This window comes from Kwoniella shivajii, chromosome 10, assembly GCF_035658355.1.
Source record: "Kwoniella shivajii chromosome 10, complete sequence".
NCBI lineage: Eukaryota > Fungi > Basidiomycota > Tremellomycetes > Tremellales > Cryptococcaceae > Kwoniella > Kwoniella shivajii.
The window spans coordinates 1,002,700-1,025,588 of NC_085917.1; the positions used below are offsets into that span (position 1 = coordinate 1,002,700).

Sequence of the window (22,889 nt, forward strand, 5' to 3'; positions counted from 1 at the left end):
ATTCCGATTGATAAAGCTCAATAATTTAGAATATCGGTCTCCTATAAATCAATTTCGATTTTTCTCTGAGCGTGACATGTAGTATCGGCCGAAGGGTAGTTCCAGAGTGGGATCATTCGTCCTTCGAGTAACTAGACGTATGTGTAAAGGACAGCGAAGGAATCTGAAGAGTAAACAGAGGAGTTTCATGTGCCATAGTATACCATAAACTCCTTCCAGACGTGAACTGTCTTTTCTTTATGCATAAGACTTTGTAAAATATCATGTTCTCCTTTGAAACAAAGCATTTGAGTTTCACTCTCTCCTGTGACTGCGTCTTACCTGAGTGAGTCATGCGTTACCATTTCAGTCTTTCAAGGATTTTATTTCTTCCGAAATTAAGGAGGAAAAAAGTAATGTGGCGTGGCGGCGAATGCTGACTAATATGATGAAACGCACACATTAATTAAGCGATGATTGTCTTTTCCCTTCAACTGGAATCAGATCAAGGATCCAATCTTGCCGGGACTGAGGGTACATACTTTAAGGTATATCCTATGGATCTAGGTCAATGGCGCCAAATGAGGACGCGCAGCCGAGGGTTTCAAGTAGATTAAGTTGATATCAGGGTGTCGAGCGCTTGGTCGATATGTTGGATATCGAGTACTCGAGTAGCTTCTAGATGTGGAGGAGTGGCTAAACGAGACAAGATGATTGATAACAGGTAGTTCACGGTGTTTGTTCACTCGACAAAAGTGTGACCGACGGGCAACTTGAACTATGTGTGCGCGTGCCTTTCAAAGGAAGATGTCATCTTCCGGTCATCTTCCACAGGCTTAAAGGCGGCTTGTATCCTAGTGTCTCAATGTCTCAATGGTGAAGAGCAGATGCCGCCAACGATCGCTTCGCTAGTATCAGGACGAGGTGAGATTAGCCCATTACAAGGTACATGTAACACACCCAGAAGCGAGATGAATGATGTTTGGTTCTCCCTACATATCTGTGATTTCGTCTTCAACTTGTCTTTATGCGTCATTGGTGGAATGATGAAGATCAATCAGGAGACATATCAGAACGTGCCTCCTCATTTCAGGTAACTCAACACATATGATATACCTACAACATTCCGGCATCAATAGGGACATTCGGAAACAAAAACACGGATTCCGGATGATGCACTTTTAGTTTAGATAGGGTCTATACCAAGTGTAATTAGGAGACTTTTGGAGCTGGTGGTGTATACATTTTATGTAATTGCCTTAAGATTGCAATCAAAGGCGAACTTTTTTGGATCCATGAAGAAAGCCTTCTCTCGAAATGGGATCGTCGAAGGTAAATCGAATATTTGATAATTGATTCAACATGATATTTTCGGATCCGTAAAACCAAAGATTAGAACCGAAACCGAAACCGAAAACTGAACATCACTTACAAGCAGAAGAAAGATCTCTTTATTTGAACTACGCGTATGGTCACTTCGATCACTCGGGATCATGCACTTTGGGAAAGATACGCTAAATTAACAAAATGAAGCCAAAGATGAAGGCACCGAACATATTTAGACTACGAAAATGCCCCACTTTTGGCTCAGGGACAAGGAACGATTGAGCACAGATCACAAACTTCCCTCCACCTCTGTCTAAGAAAATTTCCAGGATTGAAGGAATGAAGCTAGTAATTTGAGATGTACGATCGTTACTTTGTCATTGCATGCACACTACAATCGAGGGCTCACACATCGCAGCCTAAGGTTTATTCACAGCAGGGATGCACGGATATTCATCTCAGTGACTGCGGACAATTATTGTTGGAGCTTTATCAATCTACAAGGCTCACTTGGCTAGTAACATCGAATTACCATACTGTTCGGCATTTTTTTCCGTGGATATGCGATCTTGTTTTCGACACGAACCAAAAACACACCTTTTATCATCTTCTGACGTAGCCTTTACCGAAGTTTTATGAACAACTTTATTCCATGTTTTACCCTTTTTCTGCACTAAAATTTACTGTAGCACTCAAAGGTCCAGGTGCACTTTAGGGTCGATTGAGGAATGATATTGGTTTTCCGTAGTTGACGGGGAGGGGAGTTTGTGAAAAGGTGAATGGTAGAGAGACAGCCATTCCATTTTCTAAATTCCTTTGATATACCTCCACTTTATCACCCCCACCCCCTACCACTCCCCTCCACTTCGCGTTTTTCCTTTCTTCTCCATCAGCAAATGTGATGTTTTTTGTGTTTTGCCCGATTCAATGGAGAGATCCCTTGGCTTTCTGCCCGTTTTTTCTTCCGGATCAAGCGGAATACATCCGAAAACCGGACAAACACAAGGAATTGAGGGTGAAAGGTTTCCGTTCAACTTGATCGCACTTTTACCTCGGTGTTTGTTGAACTTCAGGAACTCACCATCAGACTCACTAGAACAGCGACGAGTTGACGGAAAGATCTTGGCCAGCAAGACCCCAATTTGAGAACAAAAAGGAAAGATTTTCCAGACGCCACCACAAACACCCTCCAGAGCCGATATCATTGCTTTCCTAGGCATCTATCCCGCGCTTAACCAAAGAAGAAAAGAAGTTACAAGAATAACAACAAAAAAACCTTTTGAGTTTAGAGAAAGTTGTAATCTATTCCTACGATCTAGGGTCTTTTAGGAGTCTTTACGTGTAAAAGGTGGAGGAAAACGATCAAAGATTACCTTTTAGACCATTTTCAATTCCCAAGTATCGGAAGACAGAGTGCCTAAAGTTCCGTTGTTTCGTATACACTCATACTTTAAAAACCGCTGAGATCGTCATTCCTGTTCTTAATATGTTCATCCTTCATTCCCTGTGAATCTACTGGACACCACGTCGTACATCGCCAAGGTCGGAACCAGAGTGGAGTTTTGCATGTTCTCGCCCATTTTTATTTACGGATCTGATCATTTTCTCGATTGCAAAAACGGGTTTGAGGACGGAACATGTGAAAGATTCCTTACGTCGAAATAAAGGGATATGTAACGTATTTCTTCCCTTAATAAATTACAGACCCAAATAAGTTGATAATACCTCCAACGCGCGCATCTTTCCAAGAGGGTTAGAGAGGGGAGGGGTAGGGGGGGGGGGATATCCCACCTTTTCGCTGTCCCTTATTTTCAGATGATAATAATATTCATTCCCATTAAGTTATTACTAAAGAGCCTAAAAAGAACAAAAAAAGAGGTTTAAAAAAGGTATTAGGTTATTTTCGGGCGTATTTCGATAACATGTTCATCGGTCGTCGGCCCTCTCCTTGCCTCTCTCGTTCTGGTCAATCGTCATCATATCACCCAACAAAGCCGTAATTATCAATCAGATATTTCGTTTCGTTTTCGAAAATAAATGTCCTAAAATCCTAAAATCCGGATCACAAACTCAGAACAAGTTTAAACATCTTGTCTTTGTGTATTTGGTAGTCTGATAATATCAAAGATATCAATTAGCCCGTTCGCCAAACACATTACCCAAAACTCATCTTGTGTCTCGGCGCTTTTTGAAATAGACTTATCCGTCTTACTTTTCTTTCCTTTTTATCCTCCGTCTCAGACATCTCTTTGTTCCTATCAGTGAAACAAAAAGCACACAACCGTTTCTCCCATTCTGGAACGACGAGCCTTTTCGACAAAAGCTAAGAGAGGAAAGAGAAAAAGAACGGCGCTCTCAATCAATTATTGAGATCAACATAGCTGAAGACTATCCTTTGAGTTTTGATCGTATCGTTCGATCACACCCACAAGCAGAAACATAGAAAATAAACAAGATCTCACTCAGCTAAAATCAGACAGAGAACTCCGCTCTTCCTATACACAACCACTTTCAACTTGGGCGCCTCTTCATCTCCTCGGCCAAAGGTATCCCTGTCGTTGTTTCCCACACTTCTGCACTCCAAGAACCACATAATAACTCGTTCATCTCACTTGATTGGTGAAAAGAATCCTTATCCCGAAGTAGGTGAAGCGCGATATCCGAAGATCCCACCGTCCTTTCTGTCCCGTAGCACAAACAGACATCAACATCTCCCGTATCCCTTTAGTGGTTCTATCAGTGTTTGAGGTTTGCATGAGATCTCATCCCATCGCTGTCATTATATCTCATACAGACGGCCCATGTATAGTATACCAAGGGGTCTAGGTCACAAAATATCACGCCACATAATATCCCCCAGGTCAACAACATCTCATCAAAAAAGGACAGCACGAGCCAACTCAACCTTTTTGATTTTGCATTTGACGTTTCATCTTTCGATCAACCTGAAGATATCTCGACCGGTCCAGCTGAACAACCCCAGTAGACCGTAGACCTCAGCAGCTCATCACCCTGTTGATAGCCGAAAGAAATAAGGCTTTACACCTGATCACTCGATCCAGGTTTCACGGGAATTAGGAGAACTGTCAGCTGAAGGAGTAAACAGTTTAATAATTGAGACACTGTGCGGGGGAAAAAGGATAAAACTTTGTTGGGTATCGTCACATTAAACAATTCAGTTAATTAATAAGAAGCAACAGTGAGAATCAACTTACCGCGGAGAAACATTGATTGTGTTGAAGGACATAAGCTTGGTAAGTTGAACCATCAAAACTTCACTCAACCATTGAAGGTGTTCAACTGATCATCGTGTTAACATAATCTCCTCTTATTCTATCCTTCCCAATGCGCTATTCGTCCCAATCGATCCGCTGAATCCGTGTCCTGGATTCACCTCTGAACTTGCTTCACGACCGTCATCATTCAAATCACTCGTTCGGAGCAGACTGTTGACATTAGATCCAATCACCATATTGGACCGAAGTACCTGTCTGGATTAGAAAATTGTCTCTCTTGTATTCTGCTGGCTCTCATTCCGCCGTTATCAGCGGATCATCAAGTCGACGTTTACTCGACACTCATATGAGCAAGCCTAGGACATATACCGTGCTATTCGAATAGCGAGCTGATCAGATAGTGAGTATAACAACTTGATTTCTTCCTGTGTTTATCGCTTGCACTTCGTTTGTCCAAGGTTGTTCGCTTCTTCGTCCCTCCAATCCTCTCTCGATCTTACCAATCGACATTTGGTTTTCTGTATGCGCCCGTGCTTACTATCGACTCACGCTCATATACTGATTCACAGTTCGTCCGTTTACAAAAATACAACTATTCATTTCGTTCCAATTTTTTTCCCATCAAATAATCGACAACAACCGGCAGCACCAAAATCAATCGCTATATGCTCGACTTGATAGCTTATCGGAGTAATCGCCTTTCGTTCGACGACAGTCAAAAACCCTAGTCAACCCTTATTCCACGCTCCTGTCGGTCCTTTTCTACTGTTATCTCTCTTGCCATCGACTTTGTGTTGATTTTAGACGAATCATCCTCAACCTGGCAGTCATACCTATTTATCGTCATCATCTCGTCAGCCGTTGTTTGACGGCCCAGGTTCGCGACTCATTGTAGAAGGAGACAGAGCAACAGCAAGTGTATTTCTACCTACAGAAATTTCTATTTCGGCACCATCAATTTTGTCATCGTTCACAAATCAAAATCCGTTAATTTCCAAAATGGACCACAGATCACCGACTCCTCTGTCGGATAACCGAGGAACCGCTTCTCCGGGTCAGGAGACGACCATGATCAAGAGAGTGGGAGGGAAAGCGAACGTGTCGTCGGCTTGTGGACCTTGTAAAAGGGCGCATTTGGCATGTGACATCGCCAGGCCGTGTAAGAGGTGTGTGAATATGGGTAAAGAAGATCTATGCGAGGATGTACCTGTAAGTAATGACTTCCTTCTTGACCTTCGCACAAGTTGGGTAGGACCAAATGGTCAGCGGAGCGCGTACTAATGATAAATCACCTTTCTCCCGATGCAGCATAAGAAGAGAGGTCGACCAAAAGTACCGAAGCCTGCACTCGGGGAACCATATCATCGTGCTCGGGGACCACCTGCAGATACTGGCGGAGTGGGCAAGTGGAAAGGGAGTGTATACGATGCACCTTATATCACCGGTGTCGATACCCCTCCGCCGCCACCAACGGGAGGGTTCGGTGGTCGCAATTCACCTCCTATACCTCGACCTTTGGGTATTGAGAGTGATCCCCCTTTTTCGACCTCAAATCCTCCTAATCAACCATTCACGTTGTTCACGACCACAGATTTCAAGATCCTTCGGGCAAGTCCTGTAAGCTATCACTTGATCGGATATCACCCCAACGAGTTTGTTAACCTCAATCTGCTGGATTGGATACATCCTCAAGATAGACATATGGTCGACATTGAACGAACCCGCCTTCTTACTGTTCCTTATGTAGAATCTCCACTGAGATCAGTAGAGGTAACACAAGCTGGAATAACCCAACGTACCGAGTTAGAGCTCCTATCACCTGCGGAAGGAATGAGAGAACCATATCCGAACAAAAATGTGCGAGTCCTTCATTCAGATAATCGATTCTCACCCTTCAACGTACGGCTCCATCTGGGAGGTGGTTTAGGTGCAAGCTTATGGCAGCCAAACACCTTAGGTCGGGTCTATCTGGTAGTCTCTTTCCTTGCTATTCCTCAACCTAGAGATCTGCCTCGAGACGGAGCTGCTTCAACGCCGCCGATCAGAAGACCCTCGCAAATCGTACCGCCTACGCCTATCACCCCGGTTCCAGCAATGTCAGGTGGTCAAGGTTTACCTGGATTTTCGGCTATCGCTGCAGCTGCTGATGCACCTCAACTGAGATATGATCAACCGCCTCTTCCTCAAGCTTTTTATCCTTCACAACCACCGCCTCAACAAAGCACATCTCGACCATCGACATCTTCCACACCCACTTACCCGTTTCCACGTGTAGGTCCTAACGCTATACCTCCTGCTGGCATCAATGCTGTACCTGCCCATTATGGCCGAAAATCCTCATCTCCCAATACCACCTACCGAACACCTCAAACATCAATTTATCCAATGCCTGAATATCCTCCGCTACCACCACCTCAGAGCGGGTACTACCCTCCTCAGGATCAAGGATTTCGGCGTCCAAGCGATGAAGAACAGTGGAGGAATGTGAATCTGAATGGAAACGGTTCTGGAAACGCAATGGGCGGAAGAGGTCCGGCTGTTCCTCCTTTGCAAGGCCAACAAATACAGCCTGGAGCCATGACTAGTGATGGAAGTCGAAGAGCATGGGAATTATGATTTTTCAAGAACGCGTGTCATAAGCTCCCCGCCCATTCGATTTCACCTTAAACTCTTTATGAACTTTTCTTGAACATCCATGTCAACAAAACTCTTGAATCCACTTTTGAGACTTCCCCCACTTGTTTCGTCATTGTATATATGTCAAGGACTATTACTCAAGCCTGCTGAATTTTCAATAATCACAATATATACCCCGTTAGTATCAATTATCACCCAGTCCTGTTGCATAGTATCCTTCCCTTGTTTTTTGTCTTGTTCTTCTTCTTTATGTTCCGCCTAAATTTACAAAGTCTTACGCTCTCATTTTATCAAAGAACTGAAAGGCATTTTATAATTTCGTTTTTCATTATCTTTTACTTTCATTCTCGTTTTCATTCACAAGGACAGGTGCATGGGGAAAAGGGACAAAGGAATAGAAGCGGAATCCGGTCATTCGAAAACATTTCGGATTTGTTAATAAATCATATAGGACAACTTCAGTTGTGCAGTGCAACACTTTCATATAAAATAATCTAAAGTATGTCCAATTGATACATGAAAAATATGTATGATATAATGCATCTTTTTGTCATGTTCATATCTCGAGCATGGCTGTACCGTAGTTGTAAATCAACCATAAATGTGATAGGAGTGATCAGCCCCAAGCGAAACCCCTTCCTCCCCGTCGTTGATCTTGATCACTCGTACCGTCCTTCGCTGAGCTTATACCCGTTTTGGAAGTGTATACAGTCTTATCCGAACTGGCTGTGTCTGGTAGTATATCACGATCAGTGCGTGGCGACAGTTGAGTATGTGGTGAAGTTCCATTAGAGGCTTTAATGATATTTGCTGAGCTTTTGCCAACCGACGGAAAACCCAGCGACATGCCTGCTGCATTATTTTCACAGACAGGTGTCAACCCGGTTCCGCGATCTGACATAGGTGATCCGAATGGGTGTCTGTCACTCTTGGAGCTAGGGAAGAGGATTCCAGAGGGTGATAACGAGGAGTGGGTAGAATTGGGGGATAAATTGGATATTGGCCAGATATCTTCTGAAGGTGATTTCATTTGTGTTGCAGAATAGACTGGTTGATAGTGTGTAGATAGATGAGAGATAGCTGAGGAATTACAGATTGGAGTTGTTGTAGCTGGTGGAAGGGAAAAGTAATCAATACCTGGGGTAGATAGATTTGGACTAGATGAATACGGATTAGAATTTGAGTTTCCGTGAGATCTTTGATATTGAGTACAGGTGTTATCACTCATCATTGAATGAGTAGGAGTGTAATTTCTCCTCCTCGAAATTGAGGTGAGGTCGAAAGCTGGCGGGCTCTTGATACTGACTAAATCCAATCTTCCTGTAGATGCATTACCTGGTCTGTAACCTTCTGAATGATACTGATCTATTGTTTCCTCTTGTTGAACTTGCTTCCTTCTTTTATAGAACCAGATTAACAACACGATTAGAAGAGCAAGTAAGACTATACCTCCTGCTACTCCACCTGAAAGAGCAGCCACATTCAACTTTGATGATCCACTTTGAACGTGAGTACGATCATTCCCATCTCCATCTCCAACAGATGAACTGGATGTAGTAGAAAAGGGGAGGCCTGCTGAGCTAGCAGTGGTAGCTTGGATACCATCAGAACCCGCTTCAGGTGGGTTTACACTCGAGTTGAAAATAGCGTAATCAATTCCTATCACATTTTGACCTGATAAACCTCTATTGGTCATTTGGATCGTATGTTCACCTTTCACAAGTCCAGAAGCAGTGTACACTATGTTCGCCAGGAAATTCCAGTATCAGCTTTTCTGTCGGTTTAGAGATGTGGAATGAATATCTTACGTGGTATTTGAAAAACCATCTCCCAGTTATTCGCATTATATACCTGTTCCACTCCACCGTCTACACTGAAGACGAGGGACTTGTAAAAATCAGGTTTTTGCGCAAGTTGGCTCGAATGTGAAGAGATAGATGAATGACTCGCCTGATTGAATACTCTGCATGATCGTTGTTGATGCCTCCAAATAGTTGTATTGAGGTACCATTAAATCTGGACAAGCTTTAAACACGATTCCTCTTCAATGCAAGGACTCACCCGACTTGCATCGATGAACCAATGGTTGAGCTCATATGATCAGTGAGATTGTAATATCCACCTGTACCATAACCGTAAGATATCCAACCCTCTTCATATGTAACCAAAGGTGATGCGTCGTCGATATAGCTCGTATACATCGTAGATGGACTACCAAAATATACATCAGCGATATTAGTCTACCAATCGGACAAGGACGTCTAATGATGCTTGCGGGAACATACATGGTATGAGTAATTTCAATATAATCAAGATCCACCCAAAGACCTCCTTTGCGTTGAGGAGTGGCCGAAGGATAATTAGCCATTCTCTATTATTATAAAGTGTCAGGTACCATGGCATTGTTAGCCAAAGCCCCCCAGAAAACTCTTGTCAAACATCCCCCCTGTACAATGGGTGATCACGGGAAGCAAATCACTCACTACGACATGTTCCACATGCTCGTCTAGACCCATTTTGGAGTATAAGATCTCTTGAAATGTGTCAGATCCTTTTCCATCATATCTTTCTTCCGTCGTATTATCGATCTTGACTTATATCCGACGATCAGAGAAAATTAGCTTCTGATTATGAACTGTGTGTTTGCCAAAACAGTATATTGTGCATGATGTCGCATACATCTGTACTCACCGCCATAAACTCCGTGATTAGGTCTTTTGCCTCCATATAAGGTGATTCCAGTTCCATTAAATCTGTATTCCATGTAATCCCCCTACAATAAGAATCATCAACATAGTCCTCCATTATATCCTGACACATTCTGGAATCGCGTGCGGAAACTGCGATGTAAAAAATTGGTACTATGCTTAACTCTGAGAACGTGCCGTGAAAGGTTGATTCACTGTACTTGCCAGTTAGCCTATCTGAGTATTTTGATGCTACGAATAATAAAAACCAATAAGGGACTCCGCCCTCTCTCGAGTCTAAGCACAGGACACATACTTGGAGTATGCTCAACGACCCAACCTTCGTTCAGCGTGTCGCTCTGAAAATATTTTATTTGAGGTGAAGCATCGTCAATCTATGTATGAAAATTCATCTCTCATTTCAGCTGGAAAAGGCCGATAGATATTCGTTCGATCATGAAAATGGGAGATCGTCGTACCCGGATGTTCATTTTTAGTGTCTTCCCTTGTACTTTACAAGAAAATTACATATGTCATGTAGGTCGACTTGGAGATCTAGTATCTACGTAAAATGGTCCATTGCTGGACAATCAATTCAGAGGAGAAATCAAAATATAATGGTAAGAATTCATGTAAAAAGGCTTTGACTCTGTTTGTCAGAGAACTTCAGGTAAGGTCCCTTGAGACTCATGTAGAAGCTGGGATATAGGTGATCAAAGCTGTGCCTTTGAAAACATCATCACATGATGATCCTTGCCGAAGTATCGAAGAGTATCTGTCCCACACTATGCGCCGTTCACCCAACGTGAGAAGATGCAGGAAAAATGGGGCCTGGATCCCGTTAATCAGTAGGTCCAAGAGTTGAAACGGACAAACCTTCGATCACTCCAGAACTTCCTCCTTGTTTGGTGTATGTGAGTGTGTGCACCGTTTCAAGGATTCAGATCATTTATAAATCTTCGATTGCATACATGTTCCATCGCCTTTCCATGAGCTCTGAAGTCATACAGTATACCCCACTTGAACTCATACCCGCAGTATCCGCCAACTAACAGTACGAAAAGCTTAACTGTAGTCCCAACCATAACATATAGTGTACTTGTTGCATTAAGATTACGCAGACATCTCAGATGAACTATATACCTTCTGTGATAAGAACACTGTCCATTTTTCGCCGCTTCCGATCTCCCTTAACATTTTCTAATTTTAAGCCCTCCAACGTGAGCTACTTTGAGGGGGACGTCGCCTGCGTATAGTCTGGTGGAGGGCTAAGAACAAGCGGTTCCAAATCCAATTCGCTAGGAGAAACATCAATTCCTATAGGACTGCTGCTCGCGTTATCTTCCACCTCTAACCGGGTTCTGGCTGGCGAAGAGTTGAGTGATAGATATAGCAGAGAAGCTTTCAGATCTCCCGATATAGAAGGACTGCTCGATCCGTTATCCAGCACTTCGTTGGGAGAAGCAAGTTCATTAGGTTTGGGTGTAGCGACTTGAGTCTTCATGATGGGCTCGGCAGTCGGTGTTGAAAAAGTGAGTAATTGCCTCATGGTCGACGGTGGAAGTAAAGTAGAGCTAGCATCTGCATGAAGTAAATTTGGTCTAGGACCAGTTGCTGGGTTTGCGTTAATAGTATTAGGCAATGGAGGTAACGGTAAATGATCGTATTCGCTTGATTCCTGTGAAGGTGGAGAAGGTAGAGGTATAGGTTGGTTCGCTCTGTCTAATCTACCGGTGAGATAAGTTTCACCTCCATGTGAATAAGCGGACGAAGCAGATGTCATAGACCGTCTTGATTGAGGAATTTGAAGGGGTGTCACTATTGGCAAGCGTGATTTTTGGTTAGGAATTCGATAAATTTGACTATCGAAACTATCCGCTTGAGACGATAAGATCACTTGATTATCCCGATTGGGTGTGTAGAAATGAGCGATTGATCCTTCGTGTGAAGGCGATGGTAAAGATGCGACTTCTTCGTCGCGTCCCTTGTTTTGACTCTTGTTTTTGAGTAATCCAGTCAGAGATCCAAATAGTGAAGGAGAATGTTGGTTTTCTTCGGCAGTTCCGATTGTCACACCTGAAGTGGTAGAAATCATTCTTGATCTAAAGGATTTATGTTCCGTATCGCCACCCGTTCTATCACCTGCAAAGTCAATATAAGACCTTTGGTGATCCTTCGTTTGCCTGGCTTTGCGACGAAGTAGATACCCTCCTAATAGAGCGACAATGATCAACCCTACTATCCCACCCACTACACCTCCTGCTATGGCTGCAACGTTCGTTTTGCTAGACTTTGTCGAGAGTTCATTGCCGTTCGGTGTGGGTTCGATTGTAGGAATCGATGTGTAAGCAATTGTGGAAGTGACTGGAACACCAGGCGAAGCTGTAGAATTGATGACTGCATAATCAAAACCTAAGACAGCGTTGGTGGTGTTGCCGCGATTGGTAACCTTCAGGATATGCTGGCCTTGTGCCAATCCCGAGGCGGTAAAATCTATATTTACATCGTTATAATTAGTCTCGCCTTACGAGGAGCTTCAGAGCACGACGGACCCGATAGAGACTATTACTCACGAGGTATTTGAGTTATATACTCGTAATGATATCCATTATATGTCCATTCAGGACCGCCGTCGAGACTGGCGGATGATTTCGAAGATCAGCGGCCAAAAAGGTGTTGATACTTGACATGTATGACTGACCTGACTGTATAACCACCATGATCTAAGTTTAGGCCTGAGAATATTTGTATAGAGGTTCCGTTAAAGCTGCGATGTTGGTAAAGATCAGTTTTTTCTGATGGTAAGTCTATGCATTCCGTTGATCCTGAATGCGAACGTACGGTATCTTAAAACTTGAGCCCAAAGTACTGGTAAGATGAACCGTGCTGTTATGATTGGCTGGATTAGGTCCACCTGAAGTCCAAGCCGCATCGTAAGTAATTTGAGAAGATGTGTCCTCGATGATTGTAGTATCAACAACGTCGAAACTGCATGTAGACGATATTGAGCTTCGACACTCTTACCGAGGAAGGAGTGGAACTCACTTGGACTGAGTGATAAGTATATGATCGATATCCAACCACGCGTCTGGAAAGTCGCTAGGCTCCGCATCATTTCTAGAGGGATAATTGGTAACGGCCTGCATGATTACTCAATGCTGAGCTTGGCTACACAAGAGCCGTCAATTGTCGAGCTTACTATGAGATGTTCTTGAGTCGTCGACAGATCTGATCGATCATAAATAACAGTTTGGAAGATGGGTTCCGCAGAATGGCCAGAATGGTATGTTTCTTGTTCATCATCGATTTTGACTGTACGGCAAAACCCCGATCGCATTAGCCAGGAATTGACTGAGAGTTTACCTTCAAGTGAGATACTCTACTCACCTCCAAACACACCATGGTTGTTTCGTTTGGCACCGACGACACTTATGCCGGTACCGTTGAATCTGAATTCCATACGATCTCCCTAAAGTACTGCTTCAGTTGCAGGTCGAACATATGATAATGTGGATACTCACATCGTTCTGGGTGGTATGAAATGTCTGTTGCGAGTACAGTTTCACGTTCTGATCCGGAAAAGTCGCTCCTAATGACAGTGGTATATCAATACAAGAACATCAGAAAATGACAAACGGAAAGGCATTACCTGTTCTATGATCGTTAATCCATCCATTCGAATTGGATATATAATTGATCTGAGGCGAAGAATCGTCTATCTAGATCGATAGTGTCATGGTTCAGCATGGACTTGGTGACATGATGTCTCAGCAATACATCTGGCTTGAGGAGGACTCACTAGGATCTGCATATCTATCTTCTACTTCTCAAATGGATGAACAAATGGATTTCCAGTTGAGGAGTAGTCAGGAAACAGACGATCAGTTTTACATGCTTGAGAAGAAGCATTTCTTCCATTGGCGTTCCCAGTAATTTTCGGCTGTACTATACATGAACACAGGCCATAAGTTTTTGCTGTACCTTTAGCTTTGTCTTTGGCTTCTTGGAGTCAATACGGTGATATCAAAGGTACGGAGCTCGCTTGGCTTTGGAACACGCACACAGCCTTTGATTGAGTATCGATCGCTTTCTGTGGCTTGATACCATCCTTTCATGAGTGATTATTACCTGTGATCCTTTGCGTGTGTTCAGAAGGAATCGGTGTTCTGAACAACTGAGTATGTATGTTTGTACTGGATTTCCCATGTGTGTGTGGGTGTTTATGGTGGATATAGCAGGTGTGGGTGTGGGTGTGTTTCAGATTGCCTAGGCGTTTTGTATGATATACTCTCTCCTCTGTCTGGTCACACACATCCTCATGCGAAATGCAATCAAGCTAGAAAAGTCATCCTTCCTTTGATGAATTGCTTCCCCACAAAGCTGCAGCTTGGGCTCATGATTAGGAGCGTGTGAGCGGGAACTCACTAAAATGTACACAAACATGCATAGCGGGCTCCAATGGAACATACATCTCGACAATAACCTTTGCCTCACAGCGCTGATCAAAGCTACTCAGCTCTCTACCCGCAAATCAAATGCCACGACCTTTAAGCTTATGTTTGCGTGTCTTCCGCTAGCAGAACGTATTCCCTCGAACTAGTTCCAAATTTGATCACTACACAAGAGACACAGGAATCAGCTGTCAAGATGGCTTTCTCCCTTTCACCTTGAGCAACACGCACCGTCACTTCCTCTCAGCTCGTAATACCTATGAAGCAGTAATACGATCCGATCAATTCACTTATTCCCACTGCAAATCATGTTGATAAAGAAACTTACCTTGATTTCGGTATCTCAATGTCGTTGACATATGTACCATTTGTAGAATCTAAATCGATAACGAACGGTCTAAACATGTATTTCATCAGATTCGTCAAGACCAAGGCTAGAAAATTCAGGATTGAGATGATAGACAAACTCACTTCACTGATGTCGTCACATCTCCATATTCACTCTTCTCCGAGATTTGCCTGTACTGTATAGCGGCATGTTGTTTTGAGCATGACGGATGAGCGATAGGTATGTCGGTGATCTATCGTGTGGAGTGAAATGAAAATGGATCGAGAACCAGACTCTCGTCAGATTGTCCGAGAGATGTTCATGACAAGTAACTATTTACTTACTACTGTATCTCTTCCTATCAAGTAACATGATTGTCTATATATGTGAATGAGATCTTTGTACACACAATGCAGAGTCCAGCGTCAATATCATCATCATGACAGTGGATAGGACGTCGGAGACTCACCAACTTGTTCAGAACCTTTAAATACGTATAGCCTCCAGTTTTGAGTCGGTTTTCTAGCTTCAGCAGGTTCATTATATTTCACTTCTACGCCTTTTATAGTGTTTGTCTCTTTGGCCAATAAACCTGAGTTACCGAAATTTGGTTTTTCAGCTTCTATCAGTTGCTTATCTGAATCCTGTTAATAAACCCTCCTTATTTTAGCTTCTATACATCTCAGCAAATATCGATAGAGAAAGGGCTGGACACTCACATCTTTCGTAACGTCTCCATCATACCTTTTCCTATCACCGGCTCTTTCTTTTTCTCTTTCCTTCTCACTGTATCCGGCTTTTATTCGTTCCCTATCACCATAACCATTATCTCTAGGCCTGCTATCTCTGTTTTGATGTTTTGGTGCGGGTGATCTACGTCTAGAAGACGATCGTCCAGCGCCCTTGGACACATAATCTCTTCTTCGTGGTGAACGAGAATCTCGCCGATAATGACGTCTCTCAGGCGATTCCGACATATTGAACTTGATAAGATGAATAACGAGCAGTTGGGATAGATTCGTTACCGACTCACTGCCAAACCGATGTATGATTGAAAACGTAGAATTGGATTAGTGAGACATAAGCTGGCAGAGAGAGAAGGCATTGAAAGTTGGGAAAGTTGGAAATGAGCATACTGTTCGTTCCTGAATAATTGATGATAATTCCCTTCGCGTCTCAACATTAACAAACTGTTCATTCTTCTTCTCCTATCCATTCAATATCAACATCATCTATTTCACAACATCCTATCATTACACCATATAATTCTCACACTCGTCTTGCATTATCTCGTATCTGGTCATAACACAATCGAGCGAGAACATCAAGGTACACAGACCTGAACGACAAAGGGACTTCTAGGTCCAGCTTCTCGTTCACCTTCTCGTGACTTCGCCTTCTCGTCCATACACCTCGACTCATCCCAAAGCGAACATCCCACACCCGTTATTGACGCGCTGATAAGCAAGTCGTTGATGACCAAGATGTCACGTCAAAGCATTGCGTCATTGGAATCACAATTATCATCAGCCAATCATGAATTAGAATTAGCTACTTTTCTGAATAAAGGTATACTTCAAACTAATACAGAATATAAATTACGAATAGCAGAATTAGAAGCTGAAAATCTGATCTTGAGGAAAGCCGAAAGCAGATTATCTAGAACAGAAGATAAGTTGGAAAAAAGTGAAAGGGATTTAGAAAAAGTTTTATCAGAGAAGATCGATCATGAAAACGAAAAAGATGGATTGATAAAAGAGAAGAATAGATTGAAGAAAGAAAAAGAAGATTGGGAACATAAATATTGGTCGTTGATTGGTAAAATTGAAGGTCTATATGAAGATGTTCCCAAGTTTCCGCAACTAAACGAAAATGATAAGATGAAAAGAAAGAGAAATGGTCTTATAGGAGGATCAGTCAATAAATCTTCAACGAAAGAGGAAAGTGTCACACCTGTATGTATTAATCGGCTTGTTTACATAGCTATACTGTCATTTATTCGATCTCAGGAGCTGATCGTTTGCTTTTTTTCCAAAGATCACAAAAACCCGACCTCCAGCCTCAGGTTCGAAGAGACGTTCTCTACCTCATCCATCGATACATGAACCATCAGCGCAACCAATAGCATCGACATCTAAAATATCTTTATCACCTGTGCGACCTCCAACGAGAGCTCAATCCAAGAAACGGAGAAGAGTCGAAGATTCCGATTCCGATTCTGATGATCAAGGTTTTAACGAGGAGGCATCGATTGATGGTGAAGAGAGCGGTGATCCTTTGAGTGGGAGTTATTCGCACAATAGTCAAGTCAGTCATTACCAATCTAATCCATCCCAAGAATCATTGAACTAATACAGGGAAGAAATGCAGATAACGCCACCGCAGCCTCGAAGCACACCGCGTTCGCGTCCAGCAAGCACTACGATTTCAACATCGAAACAGAAAAGGGCATCAGGGAATGCAAACACCAACGCAAATGTGAAAAGTAGAGAATCAGGTAAACAGCCCGCAATCGTGTTCACTGTCAAAGATGAACCGTTAAGTCCTGGTGGCGGTGGGAGCGACAGTGATAGTGGTGAGTCTAAGGTTCTTTGGCTAAACGACCAGTTGCGAGGGTTTTCTGTTGGTACTGATGAGTCTATGTTCGTTGTAGATCCATTAGCTATGGTTTGATCTAACAATCTTCCCCTATCGACGAACAAGCAGGGAATTGGTCTCGAGTTGTACATGTAGACAAAATATAGAACGTTGTTGTCACGATTTATCTGTCATCAAGGTATTCAAGATATTCTAGCATGCAAAATTTTGTCTATATGGGTGCTTATATGCTATATATGCTTACATCTCGACTTCTCACATCCGCGGGGTTTACATCGCATCATAATCGAGTTCTACTGATCCTTAGTTGGATACGAATAATCCCCTTGTTCGAATCTTACCCTCTTACCTTCCCCAAACACCCGATAAGGGAATATCATTACTGCTGCATGACCTTTCTCCCTCGTCCCCAGCTTTACATCTGCTCCTGCTGGCGATTCTTTCCCAGCGAGTAAAGTCGAGTCAGAGATCGAAGTCACCTCCCAGTCGTACCAACCTCTCTCCCAGCCTCTTACTCTCCAATGATTTTGACCCCAAACTTCCTTCAACGTAGCAGTACCCATCATGATAGTAGTCATACCTTCTTTCGCACCCCTATGTAAAGAATGTAACGAGACCACAGGGAAAGGTAATGATATCTTTGCTATAGGCGGTGCCGGTATTTTCTTTGGTTGTAAGAAGTTTGGTAAATTCGCTATTGAAGTTGGGATTCCTTTCGAACGAGCAGAGGCAGAAGCATAGTATTGATCTAAGAACAATTTCGTGATTGATGTCAAGGTTCTATGGAATCCAGTCTTCCCACTCGCCCTACTATCTTCCAAATCATACTCCTCCTTTGGTATTTCAATCTTGTCTTTTGATATGACAGGAAGATCTGATAAAACCTCCTTGACTGATCTTGCAACGAACTTATCTTGATCGAATATCCTAACTTCAAATCCTTTCAAGACACCTTCATTTCCCTGATATCTACTTTCCTCGAAGAAATCGCCTTGTTCTAAACCTAACATTCTTCTCATTCTTCTTTGTTCATACCCATGTCCATGGGCAGGTCCAGAAGACAAGGCTTCATACGTATATTGAGCTGCTTGAGGGGTTGTCCAGAATTCCACCTGAGGCATTTCAGAATCTCCAACATCGTTCATGCTCATATGCTCAATACTTTTTGAAACATCTTGAGAAGGTTTAGATCGAGTTCGGAGTTGTTGATCTTTCCAAGCTTTACGAATGACTTGATCAAATTCTTCGATAAACGGTCTTTCCATTTCTTCTAATATACAGTTATACAATTCTCTTGAATTTTGACTTTGACCTCTCAACTCGACCGATTCTCCTTGGTCTTCTTCCTCTTTATTGATCTTACCTTTACCTTTCCCTTTACCAGTTCCATCTCTACCTCTGGGTATCGAACCGTTACCTATGGTATGTCCAGGTGGTCTAAGTGATCTTCGTGCGGCTTCTGCTTTACCTGAAGGTAACGTGTAGTGTAAAACATCAGAACATAATCCCATTAGGGTTGTTATATCTAAATTCAGTCTCATAGCGGGTATAGACTCTTCAGGTAGATCGATCCCTTTAAGTTTATCAGACGAGAGATCGATATTTGACAGATCACCAAACACAAGATTTATACCCATATCTCGGATTTTTTGGAACGTGGATGGTATTCTTGTATCTGGCCATTCTACATGTTCCTCGTCACCCTCTTCCTCTGCTCCTTTGGCTGGGTGGGGAGATTGAAAATCATGGTAAAATTCTTCAGGAGTAGAAGGTATCCGAGTTAAGTGAATTGTAAGTGCAGGAATCGGTGCACCTGGTATTCGATCTACTGAACTTGCTGTACGTAGTAATTCGCTAGCGGTTATAAGTAACGAATTGGTCTCTTCCTTAGAGCTGTGTTTATTTGGAGATGATGATGAAGAAGAAGATGCAGATTCAGAATCAGAATCATAGTCTGAATTGATGTATGAATCGGCTTCCCTAAACTCTGCTAATAAATGTGAGATCTTTTTGCTATATGTCATTCATCAGCTTTGTGTTTTCGCGCTGCTTATTCGAAGGAAAGTATCAAGTCATCATTTGAATCACTAACCTATATATCCTCGTCCATTCTCTACCTCCTTTAGAAATGACATCTACCCAAACTTCTTTTCCAAGCCCCTTGGCAACTGGATTCTTCCCGTTATTCTTGATATACCCTCCAAATGCAGTGACATTTTTCGAACTTCCATTTTCATTTCCATTTCCATTAGGATTATTGACTTTGTTGTTGAATCGCTTCTCACCTCCCATGGCCATCCTCACACCTACTATGGGAGTCTGAGACGTGATGATGATTTTCCAGAATGTGATCAAGTTCAATACAGTAGGTAATGGATCTTCTTTCGGTGGAATACCAGATTCGATTATCTGTTTTTGTCAAATCCAAAGTATCAGTCTAGCTCCAGTGCCATACCGTATACCGAAAAAAGAAAAGGGAATATGACGCTCACAGCATCTAGTACTTTAGCTTGATGTATCACTCCATCAACCCATTTGTTCAATCCCATAATCTCTTCTTGTTCCCATGATTCATTTCGGATTCTATCTATTATCGGTGCCCTATACATCAGCTTCTCTACAGGAAACGAGTCGATCTGCGATTCCAGATCCTCAAGTAGCTTGCGAGCATGCTGTAGGTTGGGGGTGAAATCCTGCGACATCTTGTCTTGAGGTCCTCGGATAACAGAGGAGACAGAAAGAGAAACAAATCGCACGAAATAAGTTGAGAAAGTGGTGCACCTCCACATTCGGTGCAACCTCTCTCAAGGCATCCAGCTGCGAACGACAATTTAGTCGAAATCGCATCGATCAGAATACCCAAGATCATGTTCAAAGACTCCAGTAAGTGAGGCTGAAGACTCATGATCGCGATCACAGAAACAAGGAACTATATGCTAATATCAAGTAGATAAACTATTATACATGCGGGACCGAGACGCTTTGCCCAAAATATTACTATATCAGCTCCATCCCAAGACTGTGAATTGGGATTTCGCTACGCTCCGCTACCGCGTTCCTATCCGCTCGCTCTCAATTCAGTTCATACTCCACATCCACAAATGAACAGGTCATATATCAACGGTGAATTCCCATCGTCGCTGTTGCGTTGTAACATCAGCTTCTCGAAATTCGAATTGAGCAAGAGAGGGGGAGGGTAGCTAAAATACTTACCTCGAGATATCCCTTCAATGTATCATCCATAAGGATATCGTGTCTCTTCTGAACATATGCCTATTCAATTTCAACTCATCAGCTGGATTCGTATACGGACATCATTTGTATAATAGCTGACTCACTGCTTGGTTTGTGATATCTTGTCTTAACTTGGAGATACTTTCGGTATCACTTATGTTTTGTTCAAGCAAATAACCTAGATTCTCGACTGCTCTTTCCAAATCCCGCTGATTGTCTTCAAAAAGCTCAGTCATGTTGTTCCGCTTCAGACTACCGAAAAGTTAGCTTTTATTTTCGAAATTTGGCAGAGAGTGAAAAGCTCACTAGAATGCCATGCAATAAGACCACTTCAAAGTTGTTCTAGCTTTGATAACAGCATCGACAGCTTGTTTGGCGAACTGAACTTCGATCCAAGACAAGTTTCCGCTATTCTGCATTTGTTCCATTTTCTTTTCAGTTTTTTGATAGAACTCTGCGTCTAGTTTGGCTGAAAGTTCGTGATTCGCCCATCGATTGAAATACTGTACACAAGATCAGCTTCTATCCTTTCCTTCCGTCAGGAAGGCAGGGGAAACTCACATGTAGATATCTCTCTAAACTTGCTCGAGACTTGGCTTGATTATCTCTTGCATCGATTCCGGACTTTTCATCGAATCGATTACATTGATACCACGCTGTGCCATGTTCGGTCCAGGGCCCCATACAGACCCAACAGAATTCCCATTTACATTTCTTGCAAGTCATATGACTAGATAGACCGAAGTTAGTCAGCGATCGTATTGTAAACAAATCCTAAAACCATATGTTTGACATACTTGCAACCACCATTCTTCTCTATAGTCGATTGACATTTGGTGCATTCCTTGGTATTTGCCTGCAGCCAATTGGAAGTTTCTGAGTCGTCCGCACATTTCTTCTCCCACAATTTGACGATCTTGCATAGGACTGGCCGATGACTTGCCGCGTATCCACAACTGCACACCATATGAGCTGAGGCCATTGATAACGATTCGCGTGAGGAAACAGCTCACCCAAAACAAAGGTCATGTCCACATTTACATCCCACAGTCGGTACTATCTGATTAAGCATTCTACTTGGAGCTTGTGAACACTCAATGATGAACTCGCAATTTGGATGCGGACACCATCTCAAATTAGGTGAATCAGCCACGAAGGCTGCGTTGAGGAGATTATGATATCTACAATGCCAGAACATAAGCTGATTATCCCCAAAGACCTGCGCGAAATTCTTGGCTTACCGTTTCGAAATATCCTTTTCTACCAATTCATCAATGACTTCCTCTCTCACTATTCTTCCACAACCACTTTCCATACACTGTATCTTTGCACTTTCACCTTCACTCTTGATTTTCCCAGAAAGGTATTCTGTCCAACAATCTCTACAGAAACGATGACCGCATCCCATAGAGTAAGTATGTTTGTTGATTGCTTGTTGATCGAACTCCATACAACAGATAGGACATTCGAAAGGACCAGAAGTCACCACAGATCTCGTGCGTCTAATAGGGGAAGACGGACCAGATCTTATAGATCTATTTGAACGTCTCGAAGGGGATTGCGGCAGTGGTATCGTACGCGTGGAAGGTGATGAAGGAGGTGATAAACCTGCTTCATTCAGAGCAAAGGCAGGATCATTCCAGAATTGCTCTTGAAGCTTCTCTGAGTTCCATACATAATGTCGAAGAAGGATAGCAGCACTTGACGCCTATGTGATGAGCATCAGCATGATTGATGACCAGATGATAGCCTAATTTCTAGCTCTCAATGGGACAGTGGCAGACTCACGGGAACCTCTAACACAGATTGGATTTTTGTAATCTCTTTATTCTGCATATCGATTATCTCTTGAAGTGTCTTGACTTTCCAAGTCACGTCGTATGGTTTTCTCTGAGGTGCTTCTGCAGTTCTTGTGTCAGCAAACTCTGTCTTTAACACCAGATAATTCGAACTGACCTTCTAGAGCAGGAGATAACGCATCATATACATCTGGCTCTGAAGTAGAATCGATATCTAAAGATCTCGTCAGCTTGGTGATAGTCTTTTTGAAGCATGATGGCTACGGCTGTTGCTCACCTTCCATCATTTCACCTTGATCAGAAGCATCATCATACTCATCCTCAAAGAAGAAGTCATCATTCTCCCCGTCCGATGACATCCTCGCTAGCTCTAACTCCTCCTGTTCGGGTGGGGTAGGTGGCGAAACGACTTGTTCTATCAGAGTTTTCTTTATGACCTTGCTGGCTGAATCTGGTGATAAGGAAGAATTGGAACGTGTTCGCTTCGTGTTATTGGAAAGAGTCCTAGCGATGAGAGGAATTGAAGATGGCTCCAGGGTGGCGGTTTCTCGAAAGAGGAAAGGGGATTATGTGATTGTTCTTCAAGTTCTGAAATGTGGAGGAACCGGGCAGTC

At 42.8% G+C, this 22,889-nt stretch overlaps 7 protein-coding genes across 7 annotated transcripts; 2 read left to right on the plus strand and 5 right to left on the minus strand.

The window, feature by feature from the left end:
- Positions 1–5,717: 5,717 nt before the first annotated feature.
- Positions 5,718–7,157, plus strand: IL334_007260 (uncharacterized protein; the record flags this gene model as incomplete). The annotated part of the gene is made up of 2 exons (XM_062938953.1): positions 5,718–5,750; positions 5,850–7,157. 2 exons carry the CDS (start codon positions 5,718–5,720, stop codon positions 7,155–7,157), a joined length of 1,341 nt encoding a protein of 446 aa, XP_062795004.1.
- A 637-nt stretch (positions 7,158–7,794) lies between these two features.
- On the minus strand, positions 7,795–10,356 carry IL334_007261 (uncharacterized protein; the record flags this gene model as incomplete). Its single annotated transcript, XM_062938954.1, has 10 exons — positions 7,795–8,918; positions 8,987–9,051; positions 9,129–9,194; positions 9,240–9,389; positions 9,464–9,549; positions 9,662–9,771; positions 9,870–9,951; positions 10,041–10,117; positions 10,182–10,260; positions 10,345–10,356. The coding sequence occupies 10 exons, from the start codon at positions 10,354–10,356 to the stop codon at positions 7,795–7,797; spliced, it is 1,851 nt and encodes a 616-aa protein (XP_062795005.1).
- A 734-nt stretch (positions 10,357–11,090) lies between these two features.
- IL334_007262 (uncharacterized protein) lies at positions 11,091–13,676 on the minus strand (the record flags this gene model as incomplete). Its single annotated transcript, XM_062938955.1, has 10 exons — positions 11,091–12,358; positions 12,439–12,503; positions 12,567–12,632; positions 12,707–12,853; positions 12,911–13,005; positions 13,065–13,177; positions 13,253–13,334; positions 13,387–13,454; positions 13,515–13,584; positions 13,665–13,676. 10 exons carry the CDS (start codon positions 13,674–13,676, stop codon positions 11,091–11,093), a joined length of 1,986 nt encoding a protein of 661 aa, XP_062795006.1.
- A 742-nt stretch (positions 13,677–14,418) lies between these two features.
- IL334_007263 (uncharacterized protein) lies at positions 14,419–15,621 on the minus strand (the record flags this gene model as incomplete). Its single annotated transcript, XM_062938956.1, has 7 exons — positions 14,419–14,480; positions 14,548–14,573; positions 14,645–14,713; positions 14,788–14,897; positions 14,989–15,041; positions 15,114–15,288; positions 15,364–15,621. The coding sequence occupies 7 exons, from the start codon at positions 15,619–15,621 to the stop codon at positions 14,419–14,421; spliced, it is 753 nt and encodes a 250-aa protein (XP_062795007.1).
- A 507-nt stretch (positions 15,622–16,128) lies between these two features.
- IL334_007264 (uncharacterized protein) lies at positions 16,129–17,317 on the plus strand (the record flags this gene model as incomplete). The annotated part of the gene is made up of 4 exons (XM_062938957.1): positions 16,129–16,599; positions 16,682–16,951; positions 17,015–17,219; positions 17,298–17,317. 4 exons carry the CDS (start codon positions 16,129–16,131, stop codon positions 17,315–17,317), a joined length of 966 nt encoding a protein of 321 aa, XP_062795008.1.
- A 218-nt stretch (positions 17,318–17,535) lies between these two features.
- On the minus strand, positions 17,536–19,944 carry IL334_007265 (uncharacterized protein; the record flags this gene model as incomplete). The annotated part of the gene is made up of 3 exons (XM_062938958.1): positions 17,536–19,255; positions 19,335–19,651; positions 19,735–19,944. 3 exons carry the CDS (start codon positions 19,942–19,944, stop codon positions 17,536–17,538), a joined length of 2,247 nt encoding a protein of 748 aa, XP_062795009.1.
- A 408-nt stretch (positions 19,945–20,352) lies between these two features.
- Positions 20,353–22,634, minus strand: IL334_007266 (uncharacterized protein; the record flags this gene model as incomplete). Its single annotated transcript, XM_062938959.1, has 11 exons — positions 20,353–20,382; positions 20,456–20,515; positions 20,581–20,728; positions 20,783–20,979; positions 21,038–21,206; positions 21,274–21,432; positions 21,490–21,657; positions 21,718–22,184; positions 22,265–22,377; positions 22,433–22,489; positions 22,553–22,634. The coding sequence occupies 11 exons, from the start codon at positions 22,632–22,634 to the stop codon at positions 20,353–20,355; spliced, it is 1,650 nt and encodes a 549-aa protein (XP_062795010.1).
- Between the last annotated feature and the right edge of the window lie 255 nt (positions 22,635–22,889).